A 23,990-nucleotide genomic window follows, 5' to 3' on the forward strand; every position below is an offset into this window, starting at 1 on the left:
TTTCCCCCAGTGATGTCTGAGATAATCTCTTTCAATTCTGGCCCAAAGAGAGTTTTACCTTTGAAAGGAATGTTGAGCAATTTTGTCTTGGATGATACATCCGCTGACCAAGACTTTAGCCAAAGCCCTCTGCGTGCCACAATTGCAAACCCTGAATTTTTCGCCGCTAATCTAGCTAATTGCAAAGCGGCATCTAAAATAAAAGAGTTTGCCAACTTAAGTGCGTGAACTCTGTCCAAAACCTCCTCATATGGAGTCTCTCTACTGAGCGACTTTTCTAGTTCTTCGAACCAGAACCACGCTGCTGTAGTGACAGGAACAATGCACGAAATGGGTTGTAGAAGGTAACCTTGCTGTACAAAAATCTTTTTAAGCAAACCTTCCAATTTTTTATCCATAGGATCTTTGAAAGCACAACTATCCTCGATAGGAATAGTAGTTTGCTTGTTTAGAGTAGAAACTGCCCCCTCGACCTTAGGGACTGTCTGCCATAAGTCCTTTCTGGGGTCGACCATAGGAAATAATTTCTTAAATATAGGGGGGGGGAACAAAAGGTATGCCAGGCTTCTCCCACTCCTTATTCACTATGTCCGCCACCCGCTTGGGTATAGGAAAAGCGTTGGGGTGCACCGGAACCTCTAGAAACTTGTCCATCTTGCATAATTTCTCTGGAATGACCAAGTTGTCACAATCATCCAGAGTAGATAACACCTCCTTAAGCAGTGCGCGGAGATGTTCTAATTTAAATTTAAATGTCACAACATCAGGTTCAGCTTGTTGAGAAATTTTTCCTGAATCTGAAATTTCCCCATCTGACAAAACCTCCCTCATGGCCACTTCAGATTGGTGTGAGGGTATGACAGAACAATTATCATCAGCGCCCTCCTGCTCTTCAGTGTTTAAAACAGAGCAATCGCGCTTTCTCTGATATGCAGGCATTTTGGATAAAATATTTGCTATGGAGTTATCCATTACAGCCGTCAATTGTTGCATGGTAATAAGCATTGGCGCGCTAGATGTACTAGGGGCCTCCTGCGTGGGCAAAACTGGTGTAGACACAGTAGGAGATGATGTAGTATCATGTCTACTCCCCTCATCTGAGGAATCATCTTGGGCAATTTCATTATCTGTGGCAGTACTGTCCTTACTTTGTTTGGATGCTATGGCACAATTATCACACAATTTTGAATGGGGAGACACATTGGCTTTCATACATATAGAACATAGCTTATCCGAAGGCACAGACATGTTAAACAGGCTTAAACTTGTCAATAAAGCACAAAAAATGTTTTAAAACAAAACCGTTACTGTCTCTTTAAATTTTAAACAGAGCACACTTTATTACTGAATATGTGAAAAAGTATGAAGGAATTGTTCAAAATTTACCAAAATTTCACCACAGTGTCTTAAAGCATTAAAAGTATTAAAAGCTTTAACCCTTAAAATAACGGAACCGGAGCCGTTTACAAATTTAACCCCTATACAGTCCCAGCAACAGCCTTTGCTGTGACCTAACCAAGCCCAGAGGGGAATACGATACCAAATGACGCCTTCTAGAAACTTTTCCAACTACTTTCAGGTCTTCACACATGCATCTGCATGTCTTGCTCTCAAAAACAACTGCGCAGTAATGGCGCGAAAATGAGGCTCAGCCTACAAATGGGAAGGCCCTCCCTGACTGGAAAAGGTGTCTAACATAGTGCCTGATGTTAAAAACGTTCCCCAAGTTTATAAGTGTGAATTATCAGCATAAACATGTATAAAATGTCCAAATAAAGCAATCAATTTAGCCCATAAAAGTGTCTACCAGTTTTATAGCCCATATTAAGCCCTTTATTCTGTTTGAAACTAAGAAAATGGCTTACCAGTCCCCATGAGGGGAAATGACAGCTTTCCAGCATTACACAGTCTTGTTAGAAATATGGCTAGTCATACCTTAAGCAGAAAAGTCTGCTAACTGTTTCCCCCAACTGAAGTTACTTCATCTCAACAGTCCTATGTGGAAACAGCAATCGATTTTAGTTACTCTCTGCTAAAATCATCTTCCTCTCACAAACAGAAATCTTCATCCTTTTCTGTTTTAGAGTAAATAGTACATACCAGCACTATTTTAAAATAACAAACTCTTGATAGTAGAATAAAAAAAAACTACATTTAAACACCACATACTCTTAACCATCTCCGTGGAGATGTTGCCTGTGCAACGGCAAAGAGAATGACTGGGGTGGGCGGAGCCTAGGAGGGACTATATGGCCAGCTTTGCTGGGACTCTTTGCCATTTCCTGTTGGGGAAGAGACATTCCCACAAGTAAAGATGACGCCGTGGACCGGACACACCAATGTTGGAGAAAAATACCTATGGTTGCTGAAGTCCAGACATCCAGGCGGTGATAAATCTTCATCCAGGCGGCAGAAGTCTTCATTCAGGCGGCAACATCTTCATCCATTGCAGGGGCGTCTTCTATCTTCATCCCGGCAGCCCCCAACTTAAACTATGCATGTGTGTCTCATTGAATCTCCTGACTCTATAGATGCTCATTCATGAGACACGCATGCGCATTGACGGCACAGGAACCGATAATACGATCTCGGCTATGATACTATGTATCACAGCAGAGATTTATTTTAACGCATGCGCAATACAGGACGCTTTAAAAGGAGCATGCACAGATGACCACGTAAGAGTGGATGGGACCGCTCTTACTTCTGAAATAGACAAACCAGGAAATGAACCTAGGACAAATCAGTATTGTACTGATAAAAAATGTACATCTAATCAGCACTCACATTCCTGTGATAAAAATTTTTGGTGGATATTGACTTTGATGAGACTCCTAAGTGGAGTTTTAGAGCTAGAATATTAAAATTTAACTTTTATTCAAAATGATTAAAATATATTACAAACACACAAAGACAAAAACTTTTAAAATGATCGTCTGCTGTAGAGATTATTTTCAGTATTAGGTAAATGCTCAATAGGACTAAGCCTGTAACATGTGATTTCAGAACTATAGTGATAAATTCATCTATAGTTTAATGTTGCTTATATAACAATTCACTGGTTTTTCTAAGGTCTCAGTGGATATTATGTTAGTGTAGGTTCTTAGGTTACTTGGATAATAATTTTCTAATGTAATATTAGGGTTTGAGCGAAATGAGTTTAACTACCTGTATTCCCATTGAGTTAAGCACTATATCTGGGAGGATGTCACCAACCTAGATATGACCTACAGATTCTATTATACCAAGTTAACCGTTATTTGTTAGTTAATCAATAGTGACTCATTTTAGCTACTGTGCTTGTTATAGTAAAAAGGCATTGCCTGATATTGCAGAAGATTTAATTAATTATATAAGTATCTTGAGCTTGTTGTTGTGTACTCCAAACACTATGAGACTGGTAGTGGATGTTTGGCTCCAATTTTACCTGAGCCAGTTGTAATAATATCGATGCTATGTGTTAAATTTATTTCTCCACTAGGTGTCAGTGTTGTACTTTAAATTCTCCCTTTTAATAATATCTGAAATGCCGTTCGCTATATACTGGGGATAATCAAATTATCTAAGATATAGGAAGCCTATGACAATTGCTGAGAGTACAGGTACTTGTGTAAGCGGATTGCTGTTAGCTCTACTATCCACTTTGAAGTCTTAAAAGTCTTTTGAATGTCATTAGATTGTGTTGTAACTCGATAATATTAGGCTTACAAGAAAAACTGGACACTGGGAGAATGTTTAGAAATTTTACTAGGACAGTTAGTAATCATGTGGATAGAACAAATGGTTATATTGTTATAGTATGGCTATATTGAAATACAATGTAGCGCATCTCATTTGTAAGTTAAAGTTCAAGAAAATAAGTATATTTAAACTTGCTCTGCAATTAAGGCTTTGCACTTTGGTGCTTATAAAATTTGTTTTAACACTTTCCTAGGCTTCCACTTAGATTCAAATGATTGCAGTCTTTTTATTGTTGCGAGTATATCTGTGTGCATAGGGTTAAACTCAGCTTTAACTCGTTATGTACCGTATTAATGTTAAATGTTTTTATTCATTGTTGTCTCAGTTAGAACAATTGTTTCCTATAATAGGTTATCAGTTTTTACCTTTGTATTCAGTTAGGTAGTTAAGTTGCCAGTCTACACCATTGATCTGTCAGTTATCAGTGAATCGTTTATATAGAGATAGACCGGTCTATACTTTTATTCTGTTAGTTAATGAATGGTCTCTATAATAATATACCGGCCTATACCTTACTTTTGTGATTTCATAATGGATGGTCTTTAGGATAATTTACCAGCCTATACCTTTATTCTGATAGTTGTGAGTGTATAGTCTCTATAACAATTTACCGGCCTATACCTTTAAGGGCTGACCTGTTACTCACAAAGTTTTGTATCTTGGAAATAACATTAATGGTTTTCTATAGGGGTTTACCGGCCTACACCTTGGGTAATTCTCTAACAAATAACACGGTTGGTTTTGGACTTTGTAAGGATATCAATCTGAGTTTGAGCGTACGAGTTACAAGTCTAAATTTAACTTAGGAGATGGAAATTTTATACTTGCAAATAGGTTGTGCAAACTAACGCCTAGCTACGCATGCTTTTTTCTGGCCGCACCTTTTAAATACCGCTGGTATTGAGAGTTCACAGAATGGCTGCATTAGGCTCCAAAAAAGGAGCGTAGAGCATATTTAACGCAACTTCAACTCTCGATACCAGCGGTGCTTAGGGATGCGGCCAGCTTCAAAAACGTGCTTGTGCACGATTCCCCCATAGGAAACAATGGGGCTGTTTTGAGCTGAAAAAAAACCTAACACCTGCAAAAAAGCCGTGTTCAGCTCCTAACGCAGCCCCATTGTTTGCTATGGGGAAACACTTCCTACGTCTGCACCTAACACTCTAACATGTACCCCGAGTCTAAACACCCCTAACCTTACATGTACCCCGAGTCTAAACAACCCCTATTCTGCCGCCCCCACTATCGCTGACCCCTGCATATTATTATTAACCCCTAATCTGCCGCTCCGTAAACCGCAGCTACTTACATTATCCCTATGTACCCCTAATCTGCTGCCCCTAACACGGCCGACCCCTATATTATATTTATTAACCCCTAATCTGCCCCCCTCAACGTCGCCTCCACCTGCCTACACTTATTAACCCCTAATCTGCCGAGCGGACCGCACCGCTATTATAATAAAGTTATTAACCCCTAATCCGCCTCAATAACCCTATAATAAATAGTATTAACCCCTAATCTGCCCTCCCTAACATCGCCGACACCTAACTTCAATTATTAACCCCTAATCTGCCGACCGAATCTCGCCGCTACTATAATAAATGGATTAACCCCTAAAGCTAAGCCTAACCCTAACACTAACACCCCCTAAATTAAATATAATTGAAATCTAACGAAATAAATTAACTCTTATTAAATAAATTATTCCTATTTAAAGCTAAATACTTACCTGTAAAATAAACCCTAATATAGCTACAATATAAATTATAATTATATTATAGCTATTTTAGGATTTATATTTATTTTACAGGTAACTTTGTATTTATTTTAACCAGGTACAATAGCTATTAAATAGTTAAGAACTATTTAATAGCTAAAATAGTTAAAATAATTACAAAATTACCTGTAAAATAAATCCTAACCTAAGTTACAATTAAACCTAACACTACACTATCAATAAATTAATTAAATAAAATACCTACAATTATCTACAATTAAACCTAACACTACACTATCAATAAATAAATTAAATACAATTCCTACAAATAAATACAATTAAATAAACTAACTAAAGTACAAAAAATAAAAAAGAACTAAGTTACAAAAAATAAAAAAATATTTACAAACATCAGAAAAATATTACAACAATTTTAAACTAATTACACCTACTCTAAGCCCCCTAATAAAATAACAAAGCCCCCAAAATAAAAAAATGCCCTACCCTATTCTAAATTAAAAAAGTTCAAAGCTCTTTTACCTTACCAGCCCTTAAAAGAACCTTTTGTGGGGCATGCCCCAAAGAATTCAGCTCTTTTGCCAGTAAAAAAAAACATACAATACCCCCCCCCCCTAACATTACAACCCACCACCCACATACCCCTAATCTAACCCAAACCCCCCTTTAATAAACCTAACACTAAGCCCCTGAAGATCTTCCTACCTTGTCTTCACCTCGCTGGGTATCACCGATCGGTCCTTGCTCCAAAATCTTCATCCAACCCAAGCAGGTGCTGGCGATCCATAATCCTGCGGCTGAAGAGGTCCAGAAGAGGCTCCAAAGTCTTCATCCTATCTGGGAAGAAGAGGCGATCCAGACCGGCAACCATCTTGATCCAAGCGGCATCTTCTATCTTCATCCGATGAGGAACGGCTCCATCGTGAAGACCTCCAGCGCGGATCAATCTTCTTCCTCCGACGTCCAACTGAAGAATGACGGTTCCTTTAAGGGACGTCATCCAAAATGGCGTCCCTCAAATTCTGATTGGCTGATAGGATTCTATCAGCCAATCGGAATTAAGGTAGGAAAATTCTGATTGGCTGATGGAATCAGCCAATCAGAATCAAGTTCATTCCGATTGGCTGATCCGATCAGCCAATTAGATTGAGCTTGCATTCTATTGGCTGATCGGAACAGCCAATAGAATGCGGGCTCAATCTGATTGGCTGATTGAATCAGCCAATTGGATTGAACTTGATTCTGATTGGCTGATTCCATCAGCCAATCAGAATTTTCCTACCTTAATTCCGATTGGCTGATAGAATCCTATCAGCCAATCAGAATTCGAGGGACGCCATTTTGGATGACGTCCCTTAAAGGAACTTTAAGTCCCTTAAAGGAACCGTCATTCGTGGGGAAGTGGTCGGAAGAAGAAGATGGGTCCGCGGTGGAGGTCTTCAAGATGGAGCCGGTCGTCATCGGATGAAGATAGAAGATGCCGATTGGATCAAGATGGTTGCCGGTCCGGATCGCCTCTTCTTCCCGGATAGGATGAAGACTTCGGAGCCTCTTCTGGACCTCTTCAGCCGCCGGATTATGGATCGCCAGCCCCCGCTTGGGCTTGGATGAAGATTTTGGAGCCTGGAACGATCGGTGATACCTGGCATAGTGAAGACAAGGTAGGAAGATCTTCAGGGGCTTAGTGTTAGGTTTATTTAAGGGGGGTTTGGGTTAGATTAGGGGTATTTGGGTGGTGGGTTGTAATGTTGGGGGGGGGGGTATTGTATGTGTTTTTTTTACAGGCAAAAGAGCTGAATTCTTTAGGGCATGCCCTGCAAAGGGCCCTGTTCAGGGCTGGTAAGGTAAAAGAGCTTTGAACTTTTGTAATTTAGAATAGGGTAGGGCATTTTTTTATTTTGGGGGTCTTTGTTATTTTATTAGGGGGCTTAGAGTAGGTGTAATAAGTTTAAAATTGTTGTAATATTTTTCTGATGTTTGTAAATATTTTTTTATTTTTTGTAACTTAGTTCTTTTTTATTTTTTGTACTTTAGTTAGTTTATTTAATTGTATTTATTTGTAGGAATTTTATTTAATTTATGTATTGATAGTGTAGTGTTAGGTTTAATTGTAGATAATTGTAGGTATTTTATTTAATTAATTTATTGATAGTGTAGTGTTAGGTTTAATTGTAACTTAGGTTAGGATTTATTTTACAGGTAATTTTGTAATTATTTTAACTATTTTAGCTATTAAATAGTAAATAACTATTTAATAGCTATTGTACCTGGTTAAAATAAATACAAAGTTACCTGTAAAATAAATATAAATCCTAAAATAGCTATAATATAATTATAATTTATATTGTAGCTATATTAGGGTTTATTTTACAGGTAAGTATTTAGCTTTAAATAGGAATAATTTATTTAATAAGAGTTAATTTATTTCGTTAGATTTCAATTATATTTAATTTAGGGGGGTGTTAGTGTTAGGGTTAGGCTTAGCTTTAGGGGTTAATCCATTTATTATAGTAGCGGCGAGATTCGGTCGGCAGATTAGGGGTTAATAATTGAAGTTAGGTGTCGGCGATGTTAGGGAGGGCAGATTAGGGGTTAATACTATTTATTATAGGTTTATTGAGGCGGGAGTGAGGCGGATTAGGGGTTAATAACTTTATTATAGTAGCGGTGCGGTCCGCTCGGCAGATTAGGGGTTAATAAGTGTAGGCAGGTGGAGGCGACGTTGAGGGGGGCAGATTAGGGGTTAATAAATATAATATAGGGGTCGGCAGTGTTAGGGGCAGCAGATTAGGGGTACATAAGGATAACGTAGGTGGCGGCACTTTGAGGTCGGCAGATTAGGGGTTAATAAGTGTAGGCAGGTGGAGGCGACGTTGTGGGGGGCAGGTTAGGGGTTAATAATAATAATATAGGGGTTGGCGGTGTTAGGGGCAGCAGATTAGGGGTACATAAGTATAACGTAGGTGGCGGTCGGCAGATTAGGGGTTAAAAAAATTGAATCGAGTGGCGGCGATGTGGGGGAACCTCGGTTTAGGGGTACATAGGTAGTTTATGGGTGTTAGTGTACTTTAGAGCACAGTAGTTAAGAGCTTTATAAACCGGCGCTAGCCCAGAAAGCTCTTAACTACTGACTTTTTTATGCGGCTGGAGTTTTGTCGTTAGATTTCTAACGCTCACTTCAGCCACGACTCTAAATACCGGTGTTAGAAAGATCCCATTGAAAAGATAGGATACACAATTGATGTAAGGGGATCTGCGGTATGGAAAAGTCGCGGCTGCAAAGTGAGCGTTAGACCCTTTCCTGACTGACTCTAAATACCGGCGGTAGCCCAAAACCAGCAGTTAGGAGCCTCTAACGCTGGTTTTCACGGCTACCGCCCAACTCTAAATCTAGGCCTAAGTCAAGTAATGAACTCAAACAGCAGCTCTAGGCTAGCATCAAATTTGAAATATATTACACAATAATTTTACTGAAAATAACAGGTAAAAAATGAAAACCGAAATAAACGAAAATTAAATTTTCGGCCGAAACATTTCTGAGGCCGAAATTTCGGTGCATCTCTAGTATGCAGCGAAGGCGGGCGGACAGCTTTGCAAGTTGAGAAGTTATCCATTCGCCTTTTAATACATGGGGCCAATAATCAGAATGTGGAAGATATGAATTCCTTATACTGAACTTTGTAACAATTTTGGCAGCTTCCATTAATAATAATTTGGATAACTTCTATTAATCATTTATGCTGAACTTTGTAACAGCTTTATTCAACAAGGGAGCTTCCCCACAAGGCTATGTGGATAACCTGTGAATCAGTACAGGAACATTGTGACTTTCAGTGTGGATATCTGTTAGGATTTTTCTATGATCTTATATATAACATGATGGGGTCATAATGTTATCTTATGGAATCATAGGTGAGGGTGGAAGTAAAATTTACCCTTAATTAAATAAATTTGCTGTCGAAATTGTGAAGTGCTGAACAGGTTTATCTGTTTTTTGGAAAGGTTAAAAATAATTTAACCCTTCAAGTGTCTTTTATTTTTGTATCTATCAATATAATAATCTATGTGCACAATTACTCTATAATGAATTATAAATACAGATTTAATATAACAGTCTATTTGTTGTAATCCTTCACTGTTGATATTTAGTAATTCATATAATCTGAACCACAGTGAGTGGTTATTCTTTAAATATATTTTCGTGCACAAGGGAATTTTTAGGAGTTTATTGAACTAAAATCCTGCCACCCTTCCCATAGTGGGATAGAAATGGCAGGCCTTAATAAAACAGAATAAGTTTTTAATATTGATTAAACTTTCTCAATACGAGGAACAAAATTAGAAACCAATTTATATTCAAATGAAGGTATAACAATACATAGAGCTTTTAAAAATTATAAAAATAAAATTCTAACGCCGGTTATTACATGGTTTTGGTATCACATATACAGCGCCGCATACAAATGCGGCAGATATATTTCACAAGTCGGCCGCAATTTTTATCCCATAAGCTAACATAGAACCGTGTTGCACATCGGTATCACATATTCAGTGCGGCGAAAATGGAGACATTTTACTCCATTTTCACCCTCGCCACACATAGGCAAGCGCAGCAAGCCTTGCGCTGAGTATGTGAGCACCGTAACCCCTTGAAAAATAGTAACTAACACCTAACACATGCGCAATATCTATCTACCTCCTGAAAATAACTAACACCTTATGCATGTGCAATATCTATTTAACTCCTGAAAATAACTAACAACTAACACATGCGCAATATCTATCTACCTCCTGAAAATAACTAACACATTACGCATGTGCAATATCTATCTACCTGTCAACCGTCATCCCCCCACCGCAATAACTAATAAACAATATTAACCCCTAATCTGCCAAGCCCCACATCACAAAACATCTAATTAACCTATTAACCCCTAAACCGTCATCACCCACAACGCAATATACCTTAAAAAACTATTAACCCCTAATCTGCCATTAACCCACATCGCAACAAACCTTATGAATCTATTAACCCCTAATTCGCTATCCCCACACAACGCAATAATCCTAATAAAAATATTAAACAGCCAATAGGATTTCAGTAGCTCTCATTCTATTGACTGATTTGAATTTGAAGACTCAAATCAGCCAATAGGAATTCAAGCTATCCCATATTTAAACGCATATCTTGAATTTAATCCTCAGTGTGCAGCAGTGATTGTACGAAGAGGATCTCCATGCTCCATGGCTCTGCAGTCGCCGGTATTCATTTCCACCATCGCCGGTCTTCAGTTTCGCGGTCAACGGTCTTCAGTTCCGCCCTCCGCTCCACGACTGGCTTGTTCCTGGAAGAAGATAGAAGTGATCGCCACTTGGAAGAAGATGTAGGCCGCTTGGAAAAAGACTTCACCGCCTGGAAAAGGACCTTCTCCGCCAAACTTCAGGAACCGTGAGTACAAAATTGGGGGTTAGATTTAGGCTTTTTTAATTATTTTTTTTTAGATTAGGATTATGGGCACTCTTAAAAGAGCTGAATGCCCATTTAAGGGCAGTAAAAGAACTGAATGCCTTTTCAAGGGCAATGCCCATGCAAATGCCCCTTTAGGGGCAATGGGTATTTTAGTTTTTGTGTGTTAGGTTTATTTATTTTGTAAGGTTTGGTGGGTGGTGGATTTTACTGTTAGGGGGGATTTAGAATTTTTTTTTAACTGCAATAGAGCTGTTTAACTTAGGGCAATGCCCTCTAAAAAGCCCTTTGAAAGGCTATTGGTAGTTTAGAATTAGATAAGGGGGTGTTTTTATTTTGCGGGTGCTTTTTTATTTTCATAGGGATTAGGTTTAATTTTTAAATTTTGGATAATTTTGTTTATTATTTTCTGTAATGTTAGAATTTTTTATTTTTGTAATATTAGATTAATTTAATCTTAGTTTTTTATATTTTTAAGTAATGTTAGCTTTTTTATTTTATTTGTTTGTAACTTAATATTTTTTGTTAGGTAATTGGGGTTAATTTAGGGGTGTTAGGTTAGGGGGCTTAGTAATTTAATTATTTATTTGCGTTGTATGGGTTTGGTGGTTTAGCGGTTAATATTTTTATTAGTATTAATGCGTTGTGTGGGGAAGGCGGATTAGGAGTTAATAGGTTAATTAAGTTTAGTTAGATCTTGAGAAAGTCCCAGCTTTGGGGCTGAAACACGTTGATGTACATGTTATAAGTAGTCACTGCTCGAGTTTACATATAGGGTAAGCCTATTTTCAATTAAGTTTATATTCATATTAGCGTTATTGCACTATGTGATTTGTGTTTTTCGCAGGTACTGCAATTTTTGGATCCTATTGGATTTCTTATTCACTTTTTTCACTTTATTCACTTTTCCCCAATTTTTATTTTTATTTTTTTTATTTTGATGTGTCAGATTTGTCTTTTTTTCTCCACTTTTTTGTGTCATACCAATACAAATAAAAGAAATAAACATGAGAATACCTAAACATTTGTAATTGCAACAATTTTCTGGTGAAGTGGTGCTTTATTTGACAGAAATGCACGGGTGCCAATATTTTTAGTCATGACTCTATATATAGACTGTCTACCCTGTCCGGTCTGAGAGTGCAATCCTTTCCTGTGTTTTATATGTACTCAGAGAAATTACAAAAGCCTGTGTCAACCTTGGAGTTTCCCAGTTGGTTTTGTTTGAAAGCATGGAATGGTTGTGTGCAGGGTAAGTTCCCAGGAAGAGAGAGACCTTGACCTGGTCCTGGGTTTAAAACATTTGATACCTGTCTGGTCTGAGAGTGCGGTCCATTCCTGTGTTTTTTAAATGTTGATTGTTGCCTGTGCCTAAGCCTTTTAAATTTGCCATCTTATATTAAGGACATAACTGATGTCCTTAAAAAATTGGACCAAATTTCCACCAATCCGGAAACATTATTGGTGGCAATTGATGTAGAGGCCTTATATTCAAATACCCCCCACCTAAAAGGTATAGAGACTTGCAAATTCTTTCTAAACCAAAGAGGCCCTGAATATAATCATCATACAGATTTTGTCATGAATCTATTGTCTTTCATTCTAAATCATAACTATTTCCTTTTTAAAAATAAATACTATGAGCATATTTTAGATTCCACAATGGGCACCTACTGTGCCCCGTCTGACATATGCGTGCCTGTAGCTTGGAAAATGGGAACAGGAACATATATTAAACTGCAGATTTGAGTCCTCAGTGGCACTATGGATTAGATTAATTGACAATGTGCTCTTATTATGGTAAAAAACACAGAGATAAAACTTGCAGAATTTATGAATGAGCTGAACCACAATGAATTGAATCTTAAATTGCCATATACCTGTAGTGCCACTGAGGTCTCTTTTCTGGATTTGCACATTATGTAAACAATGAACTGAAAACAGCAACTTTTTGAAAAGAGACAGCAGTCAATGCTCTGCTATCTTTTGATAGCAATCATCCTAGAAACCTCATTCAAAATATGCCCTATGGACAATATCTTAGGCATAGAAGAAACTGTTCTGACTTTGAGCAGTTTATGGAGGAATCTAACAGTTTGAAAAAACCCTTCAAAGAGAGGGGGTATTCCCAACAATGCTTGAAAAAAGCCTTTGACAAACTTTGATCAAGTTAGACCAAATTGGAGGGGGTGTAATATTTAGGGCTAGATTTATCAAAGCTGAGGCGTACAGGGGAACATATACATGCCCCTGTATGCCTCAGCTCGCCTGTGGCGGGGCGAAATTACCCGCAGGTAATCAACATTGCACACGAGCACAATTTTGTGCTCACGTGCAATCCCGCCCCCTGCCTGCGCACAGCCAATCACATGCGGGCAGGAGCTGTCAGTCTCCTCGGTCGGACTCGACCGCGGAGATTGAATTTCGCCACCTTAGAGGTGGCGTAGAGCTTAGGGAAGCAGCGGTCTGGGGACTGCTGCTTTATAAATTATGGCGAGCAAGTTCTTGTGAGAACTTGCAGCCGTAGGGGCTTGATAAATCGAGCCCTTAGAAGTAACTACTCAAGTTAGAAGCCAAATGGATTTTTCAGTTGAAACCCCTACCTCCCAAAGGGTTAAATCTTGACTTTAATTTGAGTTGTTTCTTATGAATTACTTCTTATGATTTATTTTTTTTATCTTTTATTAAATAATTTTTTATTAAGGAATTTTTTGTTTAAAATAATATTTTATTTAGAATTATTTTTTATGAAGTGTTTTATGAAATAATTGTGTATCTTTCATATCTGTTTAAGATTGTTTGTGTACCATTTGCGTATTTTTCATATTTGTATAAGATTGTGTTTTTTATGGAATTTGTTTTAAATATTTTATACATTTGATATGTTTCATGTAGTGCAATATAAAATGCTTTTAATAACCTTCCCATATGTTATGGGAGGTGTATGGTGAAGGGGAATTAGCACATACCGATATTTGTAACTTTAAAATATATACAATTTTATTCTGGTCCTTTTTATTATTCAATAGAATTATATCAAGAGTCTTTAAAAATAAATATATATATATATATATATATATATTTATATTTGATTACATCATATTAAATTAATAACATAAATAAGTTCACACAAACACTTTAGGACCAAATCATAGATAATATAAGGCATGTAAGGAATGTACTTAATATCCCTTTAAATTACACATATCCCTTTAATTAAATGTGGATAAAATGCTCCTATTGAATATTTCTAACTGAGCTTTAAAAATTATTATTTTGAAATGCGTTGCTCAGTTTCATACGCTTCCGTAGCGAAGCACACCTGTTGGCATCAGCTTAAGCCTATCTGAGGTTTGTCTTTGTGTGCTTATGAGCACATATTGTCCATATGCTCTATTTTTTACATGTTTTTTTATCTCCTCTAAATTTGTCATTTAGAGCTATAATAGCAGCCTTTAAACCACAAAATTAGGCTTTTAGACAGCAACATAGGGTATTTCATATGAATTTTGCTCATCAATGTTATAACTTTATAATGAATAATTAATTATTTACAATTGTGTTTTTCATCCCTTTCTTTTATTTTACACTTTATCAGGACACTGCGCTCTCAAGTTCCCTTTAATCCCAATAGTACTGTTTCTTTAGGGTTTGAGAGGGCCCTAATTGTATTGAGAATGTTTGTATTATAACATTCTTGGCGCTGGTCATATCTATATTTCAGATTTTAGGTACTGCAATGTGCACCTGCTTTGCACCGACATATGTGTGCCTGTATCTTGGGAAATGGGAACAGGAAAATATATTAAACTACTGATTTGAGTTCTCAGTGTCACTATGGATTAGATTCATTGACAATTTGCTCTTATTATGGGAAAGCGCAGAGATAAACTTGCAGAATTTATGAATGAGCTAAACCACAATGAATTACATCTGAAATTCACATATACCTGTAGTGCCACTGACGTCTCTTTTCTGGATTTGCACATTATGTAAACAATGAGCTGAAAACAGCAACTTTTCGAAAAGAGACAGCAGGCAATGCTCTGCTATCGTTTGATAGCAATCATTCTAGAAACCTCATTCAAAATATACCCTATGGACAATATCTTAGGCATAGAAGAAACTGTACTGACTTTGAGCAGTTTAAGGAGGAAGCTAACAGTTTGAAAAAATGATTCAAAGAGAGGGGGTATTCCAAACAAAGCTTGAAAAAAGCCTTTGACAAATCTAAAAATAAAAATAGAGATGAATTATTGTATAGTCCCACTAAATATGATTTAAAAACTAATGAAAATCTAAAAAGATTCATAAGCACATAAAACAATAGATGACAGGATGTACGTTCCATTCTTAAAAAAATACTGGCATGTTTTAATGGCAGATTCTACAATTTTGTGGTTTGTTGGAGATACCCCTTAATGACCCCAAAAAGAGTACCTAACTTAAAGGGACATTGAACCCATTTTTTTTATTTTGTGATTCATATAGAGCATGCAATATTAAGCAACTTTCTAATTTACTCCTATTATCATGTTTTCTTCGTTCTCTTGCTGTCTTTATTTGAAAAAAAAAAGGCATCTAAGCTAAGGAGCCAGCTTTTTTTTTTTATTCAGACCATGGACAGCACTTGTTTATTGGTGCTGTCCAATCAGCAAGGACAACCCAGGCTATTCACCAAAACAACCCAGGTTGTTCACCAAAAATGGTCCGGCACCTAAAATTACATTATTGCTTCTCAAATAAAGATACCAAGAGAATGAATAAAATGTGATAATAGGAGTAAATTAGAAATTTGCTTAAAATTGCATGCTCTCTCAGAATCACAAAAGAAAAAATTTGGGTTCAGTGTCCCTTTAAAGGACAGACTGGTACATAGCCATTTAACAAATATAAGTGATGGTAACTAATTGAGGAGTAAAGAGAGAGAAGGCAACTTCAACTGCTCACATTGCTCAGTATGTAGAGATAGGATAGTCGGTAAATGCTTTGTATACAAAAATTGTACATATAACAAGATCAGAGGTCACATAAACTGTAAAAGTGAGGGTGTGGTTTACATGGTTTTCTGTGACTGCCCAATGTACTACACAGGACAAACTTATAGAGAGCTGAAGGAGAGGATTAAAGGGACATTATACACTCATTTTTTCTTTGCATAAATGTTTTGTAGATGATCTATTTATATAGCCCATAAAGGTTTTTGTTTTTTTAAATGTATAGTTTTGCTTATTTTTGAATAACATTTCTCTGATTTTCAGACTCCTAACCAAGCCCCAAAGTTTTATGAGAATACCGTCAGCTACCTTCTCCAGCTTGCTCCTGTTTGTGTAAAGGGTCTTTTCATATGCAAAAGAAGAGGGGGGGGAGGAAGTGTCTTATTTGCCACTTGCAGTGGGCTTTCCAACTACCTTTTCAACAGAGCTAAACTGAGAGCTTCTAAGTAAGTTTTGAAACAGTTTTATACTGGATTTTTATATCAGTATCTGTGCATCTTATTCTTTATAGTAGTGTCTATTACATTCAGTTATATGAAAATGAGTGTATACTGTCCCTTTAAGGAGCATAAAAGAGACATCAAAAATAAGTGTATCAAAAGTAGCAGTGTTGGACCAAAGTTTTGGACCATCAATCGAGCAACAAGAATCTTTTGAAATTCAGAGGCCTTGAAATTGTAGATTTTAAAAATAGGGGAGGATATTTGAATCAATTTTTTTACAGTAGGAGTGCAAATGGATAAACAACATTAAAGGGACACTCAATCAAAATTAAACTTTCATTATTCAGATACAGCATGTAATTTTAAACAACTTTCCAATTTACTTCCATTAAAAAAAATGTGCACATATTTACAATTTTTGAGTCACCAGATCCTACTGAGCATGTGCAAGAATTCACAGACTATACGTATATGCATTTGTGATTGGCTGATTGCTATCACATGGTACAAGGGGAGTGGAAATATACATAACTTTGAAATTTTTTATAAAAAAAATCTACTACTCATTTGAAGTTCAGACTAAGTGCTATTGCATTGTCTTGTTATCTTGCATTTGTTGATTATGGAAATCTAAAGTGTTGACTGTTCCTTTAAGAGCCTAAAGGCAAATGGGATTTATCAGGAAATAAACTTTGCACCATTTCTGGGAGATTAAATTTGAATTAAATACTTTAAAGGGGTATACCTCTCTTCTACTTAAATATGCTGGATTTATATTACAACCAACAATAAGTAAAGAAATAAGATATCTGCCCCTTTAAGAGCAAATTAAATAAGCCTTATGGTATTGAAATTAAAGCAAGACAATGGAGATTTTTTCTTTGTGTGTAGTATACTTGTACCTTCCAAATCATTTTTTTCTGATTCAAATATGATATGATTCAAATATGCTTAAAATATAGAAGCAAAGTACATTGATACCTATCATTCAATTTCAATTGAATCTCTGCAATTTTGTCAATATGTAATACATTCAGATTTGTTTTGTTTTGTATATGGCATAATCATGTAGCAAATCATGTAAATAGTATATATTAAGCAACAAATTGTATAACAATTGTGCTACTGATATTTCACCAATGGCGATGTAAATAGGCAGAGTCTCATGTTTTAAAAGGTAAAGAGCTGAGCACCCAATCAGATTCAAGCCAGATGAAGCCTTGTAACACAGAAGTGAAACGCACCTAGCTGTTTTCTTATCGGTGGTGATATCAGCTGTTCACCACCGATGTTATTTTGCAGCTCCCTGCAGCAGTTGCTGATCGTCTCCACCGAAGGCATGTTATATACACTAAGTGCCTTCAACTGAATGCTATATCTACCAGTGTCCCTTCAAGTACTATCAACTCCCACAATACCCTGAGATGGGCTGGATTTCGATATTACCTTTGCGGTCATGTGAGTATGTACTACGGGCTGAATACATTGGAGTGCCGTGTGACTCACAAAGGTATATTTTCAACTTAACCATGGGATAATCATTATTGGATATTGGATTACAAATGATCAAGGTAACATCAAATTACCTATATGCATAACAAGGGACTGGTTGAATCTCTTTGGATGACATACTAATCCAGACTTAAAATCGCAAATACAATGTTGCTATTTTGAAGTGATACATTGTAACTGTGTGTTGAATAAGATTGGAAACAGCATTTCTTAATTTGGAGTGATTAAATCCGCTCTGCTGCTATGAACTGTAAATCTGACATTTTATTTATTATACTGTTTGGCTAATGTATAATGTTCTACTGAATAAACCTTGATTGAGCTATCAATTTGCAGTAAATAACCTGATGCTGGATAATAGTGGTCTTTCTTTTCTTCTTTTTGTTTTTAACTATTATATTACCACTACCGTGCACTGTTGGCAGTATTTTTTTATGTAAAAAACGCTGCTTTTAAATGGTACAGCAATATATATATATTGGTGCTGATATTACTAGATATGTATTTATATGTGTATAGACACATATATATGCATAAATACATATGTATACATATATAGACATATAAATAAATATATATATATATATATTATTATTATTATTCTTTATTTATAAAGCGCTGACAGATTCTGCAGCGCTGCCCATGGGTACAAGGATAACAGTACAGTGGAGAAACAATATGATAAGACACAAAATTTGACAGACAAATACAGGGGGAATTGAGGGCCCTATTCCCGTGGGAACTTACAATCTAGACGGGTAGGAGGATTGGAAACAGGAGGTGGGGACTGCAGAGGTGAGAATGATATTAGTGAGGAGATAGAGGGGTGATAAGCTTCCCTGAACAGAAAGGTCTGTAGGGAACGTTTAAAGAACGAGACGTTAGGGGCAAGTCTGACATCTCAAGGAAGTGCATTCCAGAGGGTTGGTGCCGCACGAGAGAAGTCCTGTAGTCTAGAATGAGAGGAGGTGATGGTAGAGGACGCAAGAAGCAGGTTGTTGTTGGATCTTAGGGGACGGGCAGGAGTATATTTGTTGATGAGTGAAGACAGGTAGGGTGGGGCAGCATTGGTGAGGGCTTTGTAGTTCAGGGTGAGAATTTTGAATTTAACTATGTTGTGAATCTGGAGCCAGTGAAGGGACTCACAGAGAGGTGCAGCAGAAACAGAGCTTGTGCACTCAGCTTGTGCACTCTTCTTGTGCACTCAGTAGTACAATCAAGCAGGGGCTTTCAATTTATAAACTCAGGTTGTGAAATTCTCCCCTATTAATAGCTGGGGGAGTGGCTGATCTACAAATACTATGTGAACTTGGACTATAGAAGAACATAAGAAAAAAACAACTCGTTGTTTTGTGTAGGATTATGCACATAATAATATTAGCTTCAGGCAAATACACACATACATAGCTTTCTCTAAGAAACTAAGAAAAAAAAAACATATTTAAAGGGACAATATACTGTAAAACATTTCCTAGTTGTGCATTCTACCTGCTGGAGTGTATGAAATTGCTTACAAATAGCCAATTTACCTTAATTTTGGTATTTGAAAGAGATGCTTTTTCTGGTGGTATCATTACCTATATTGAAAAATTAAATAATTCAGTGTTGGCTATAGAAAATACATTTAAACATAGCCAACAGAAGAAATTACACTCACTGGGCTCTATTTAACAAGCTCCGTATGGAGTTTGATGGCCCCTGTTTCTGGCGAGTCTTCAGACTCGCCAGAAACAGCAGTTATGAAGCAGCGGTCACAAAGACAGCTGCTCCGTAACCCTATCCGTCCGCTCTGAGCAGGCGGACACACATCGCCACAATACAATCCGATCGAGTTGATTGACACCCCCTGGCCGCAAGTCTGCAGTGGGCGGCGTTGCACCAGCAGCTCTTGTGAGCTGCTGGTGCAATGCTGAATACAGCGTATTGCTTGCCGTATTCAGCGAGGTCTGGCGGACCTGATCCGCAGTGTCGGATCAGGTCCGCCAGACCTTGATAAATATGCCCCCCAGTATGAGGTAGGAGAGATAAGTAATGAAATGTTAATTTCCGAATGTTCTCTCTAAGGGCCAGATTCTGAGTGGCAGAGGGGGTGACTGGGAGTGGAGTTGGGATGTTTCCTCAGATTGCAAGTGTTTTATTGAGAAAATAGTCAGCAAAGTCTTGAGCACTGAATGCAGATGAGGGGGGTGGTGCAGGTGGGTAGAGGAGAGAGTTAAAAATAGAGAAGAGTCTTTTAGGGTTTGAGGAGTGAGTGGACATAAGAGAGGAGAAGTAGGTTTGCTTAGCTAAGTGAAGGGCAGAGGTGTAAGAGTAGAGAATGAACTTATAGTGCATGAAATCATGTTCAAAGCGGGATTTCCTCCAGACACGTTCAGCAGTGCGGGAGCATTTTTTGTAGTTGACACGTTTGTTGGGAGTGCCAGGGTTGGAGCTGACGACGTGGGGCTTTGCGAGGTTGGGGTGGAGCAAGAGTGTCAAGTGAGGCAGAGAGAGTATTGTTATAGTGGGTTATAGCAAGGTCAGGGCAGGATATTGTGTAAGTGTGGGGGAGGCATAGTTGAATAAGATTGGAGAGTTGGGGAGCGTCCACAGTGTGCAGATTTCTACTGGTGCGGGGGCGAGACGGGGAAGTAGGTTTAGTATCTATATTAGGATTAAAGGTGAGCAGATGGTGGTCTGAGATGGGAAATGGGCGACATGCAACATTAGAGAGAGAGCAGAGATAGGAGAATACCAGATCAATTGTGTGTCTATTGTGGTGGGTAGGGAATAGGGTGGATTGTGAGAGACAGAATGAGTTAGTGAGTGAGAGAAGTTTAGAGGCAGCAGGGGCAGATGGGTTGTCAATGGGGATGTTGGAGTCCCCTAGGATTAGAGCAGGTGTGCTTGTGGAGAGAAAGTAAGGAAGCCAGGCAGCAAAGTTGTCAAGTATATTGGAGTTGAAGTATATTGGAGCTCTTTGCAGTTAAGTAGCTGAAAACATGAAAAATCATATTTATACAATATTCATATTTAATAAAGTGTTATACACTGTTTTTGTGTAAATATTTCACATTCTAATGTTTTTACATAGGGGACTATGTTCTAAGTATTTATATATATATATATATATATATATATATATATATATATATATATATATATATATATATATATATATATATATATATATATATATATATATATATATATATATATATATACATATTCAGAAATATATAGAAATATGTATTTATAAATAAATATAACATATTCCTCTAAAGAACATTGGAATGTGAAATATTAATATTTCATGTCGGGTTAGCGCACTTGAAAAAATGCGATCGGGTTTGTGTGACTTGTTAGGTGTTAGTTTTTCTTTCCACTTTTCACGCTCCATTGAAGTCTATGGCAGAATACGTTAACATGGTTACGATATTGTAACCTCTGCTTACAGTTAGCTCGCAAGTGGGAGTGATAAACAGCACTCCACTTGTAATATAGCCCTCAATTTGTAGTATATTTCATAACATGCAAGGTATGCCAGAAACAATATGTAGGTTGCACAACAAGATTGCATAAGGGAACACCTTTCTATTACTGCTGACCCACCTGCTACTACTGTGACACATCAGTTTGCTTTACTTACTAATTATAAATTAGGAGACATGTTTTGCTTTCATGTTTAGCTTTCAAAGCAGCAACATTAAATAGAAAAGAGGCCACATACATCTTCAAGTGAAAAACAGGTCCATTTAATGGTATGAATGAGATATCAGATTTTAAATATCTATATAATCTATAGATTAGGTCCTGTTTTATGCACTCATTGTTTTGACTTTCCTGTTTTCTCTTGTGGGTTTCATTCATTATTAATTCATTATGTGCTTGATTATAAGTATAAGTTTCACTCATGCGCAAACACCTATGGAAGTAAACTTTAATGCCGGCATGTTAGCATGCATTTTACAAGTTGAAAGTAAATACTTTGCGAGCGAGCAAAACCTGATGTGCACTAACTTCAGGACTTCTGATATCAGGACTGTGTTAACTTATTTTCCCCATAGACTTCAGTGGAACGTGTTAAAGAAATAAAAAACACTTATCGCTTGCGTGTTAACCTAACACTGCGTTAGACCTTCAGGGCTAAAGCCAGTTATGAATATTTTACATTCCTTCACATAGATGAAAATAGTATTTATATATATTTACAGGGAACACACAGTTCCCATAGAAGGCAATGTAAAGGCACTTTTCAGTGCCGTTTTGCTTTCTAACAACCCACACCCGCTCTATTTAACCCCTTGGGGTCTATTTATGAAGCAGCGGAAGCTGCTTCTGACCCTCTCCGCTTCAGTTCCGACTCGCCGCCACCTCTGAGATGGTGGACAGCAATCAAGCCGATCAGATACTATCGGGTTGATTAACACCCCCTGCTAGTGGCTGATTGGCCGCAAATCTGCAGGAGGCGGTATTGCACCAGCATTCACAAGAACTGCTGGTGCATTGATAAATCCCGACAGCGTATGCTGTCTGCATTTATCGATGTGTGGCGGACATGATACGCTACATCGTATCATGTCCGTCCGCACCTTACTAAATATACCCACTAAAAACTATTAGTGCAGTTTAATAAAAAAAAAAATGCTACTTCTTTATTTTAAAAAAATGTTATTTTGGGGCAATTGGGGGACATTTAAAAATTAACCAGAGGTCTCACCTATGGTTAATTCACATGGTAGCAATAACCAGCTACTTGTAATGGCTGTTTTATTTATTGTGTGCCCATATATCTGCCCTTCTGCACGCTACAATAGCCCTTTATACCTTTATAATGTTTGCATGATCTTTTTCTATCTCCTTACTCCATAAGTGCTCTTCTATTTATATTTTTGTTTAAAAAAAAGTTTTTTGAGTGTAAAGTGTTCCAGACTTTCTGAATGCTCCTATTTTGAACACTCTCTTTTCTGTTAAGGTTTATACATTTTGTTTGATGGATTTACATAATTCTTAATAACGTTTTTCATAATGTTGTAATTTTCTATTTCAGCTCTAAATTCAAATTTATAAATGTTTTAATTCAGTTACTTTACCAAAAAATGTTTACATAACAATGGAGACATTTTATAATCTATTACAGGTATTTGATGTTTTCACTATTTTTTCACAGTGAATTATATAAAATTCTAGATAAACTATATTTTGTGTTAGAATTTTTAGTGAGAAAAAAACAATAACTCTATTTATAACTCTAATGTTTTATAAATACACAATTAAGATCCAATATATAAAGCATAAATCATGATTTAATTGAGAATGTAGAGTCTTACCTTGTGGTATAAGTGATGAGAGAACACAAAGGATTGCCACAACTGATCTCATTATGTATAAATGGCAGAAAGCAGAAAGAGATGTGAAGTCTTCTTGTGCACTCAGTAGTACAATCAAGCAGGGGCTTTCAATTTATAAACTCAGGTTGTGAAATTCTCCCCTATTAATAGCTGGGGGAGTGGCTGATCTACAAATACTATGTGAACTTGGGACTTTAGAAGAACATAAGAAAAAAAAACTCGTTGTTTTGTGTAGGATTATGCACATTATTATATTAGCTTCAGGCAAATACACACATACATAGCTTTTTCTAAGAAACTAAGGAAAAAAAAAACATATTTAAAGGGACAATATACTGTAAAACATTTCCTAGTTGTGCATTCTACCTGCTGGAGTGTTTGAAATTGCTTACAAATAGCCAATTTACCTTAATTTTGGTATTTGAAAGAGATGCTTTTTCTGGTGGTATCATTACCTATATTGAAAAATTTAATAATTCAGTGTTGGCTATAGAAAATACATTTAAACATAGCCAACAGAAGAAATTACACTCACTGGGCTCTATTTAACAAGCTCCGCATGGAGCTTGATGGCCCCTGTTTCTGGCGAGTCTTCAGACTCACCAGAAACAGCAGTTATGAAGCAGCGGTCACAAAGACCACTGCTCCATAAACCTGTCTGTCCGCTCTGAGCAGGCGGACACACATCGCCACAATACAATCCGATCGAGTTGATTGACACCCCCTGGCCGCAAGTCTGCAGTGGGCGGCGTTGCACCAGCA

General features: G+C 37.1%; 1 protein-coding gene across 1 annotated transcript in view; it reads right to left on the minus strand.

The window, feature by feature from the left end:
• Nucleotides 1-23,359, minus strand: part of LOC128639094 (phospholipase A2 inhibitor and Ly6/PLAUR domain-containing protein) — a 44,996-nt gene extending 21,637 nt beyond the window's left edge. The window contains exon 1 of the mRNA XM_053691246.1: nt 23,208-23,359. Coding sequence (XP_053547221.1) covers nt 23,208-23,259 — 52 coding nt within the window. The 5' untranslated portion in view covers nt 23,260-23,359. The remainder of the gene's footprint in view (nt 1-23,207) is intronic.
• Between the last annotated feature and the right edge of the window lie 631 nt (nt 23,360-23,990).

Source organism: Bombina bombina, chromosome 8 (genome assembly GCF_027579735.1).
Source record: "Bombina bombina isolate aBomBom1 chromosome 8, aBomBom1.pri, whole genome shotgun sequence".
NCBI lineage: Eukaryota > Metazoa > Chordata > Amphibia > Anura > Bombinatoridae > Bombina > Bombina bombina.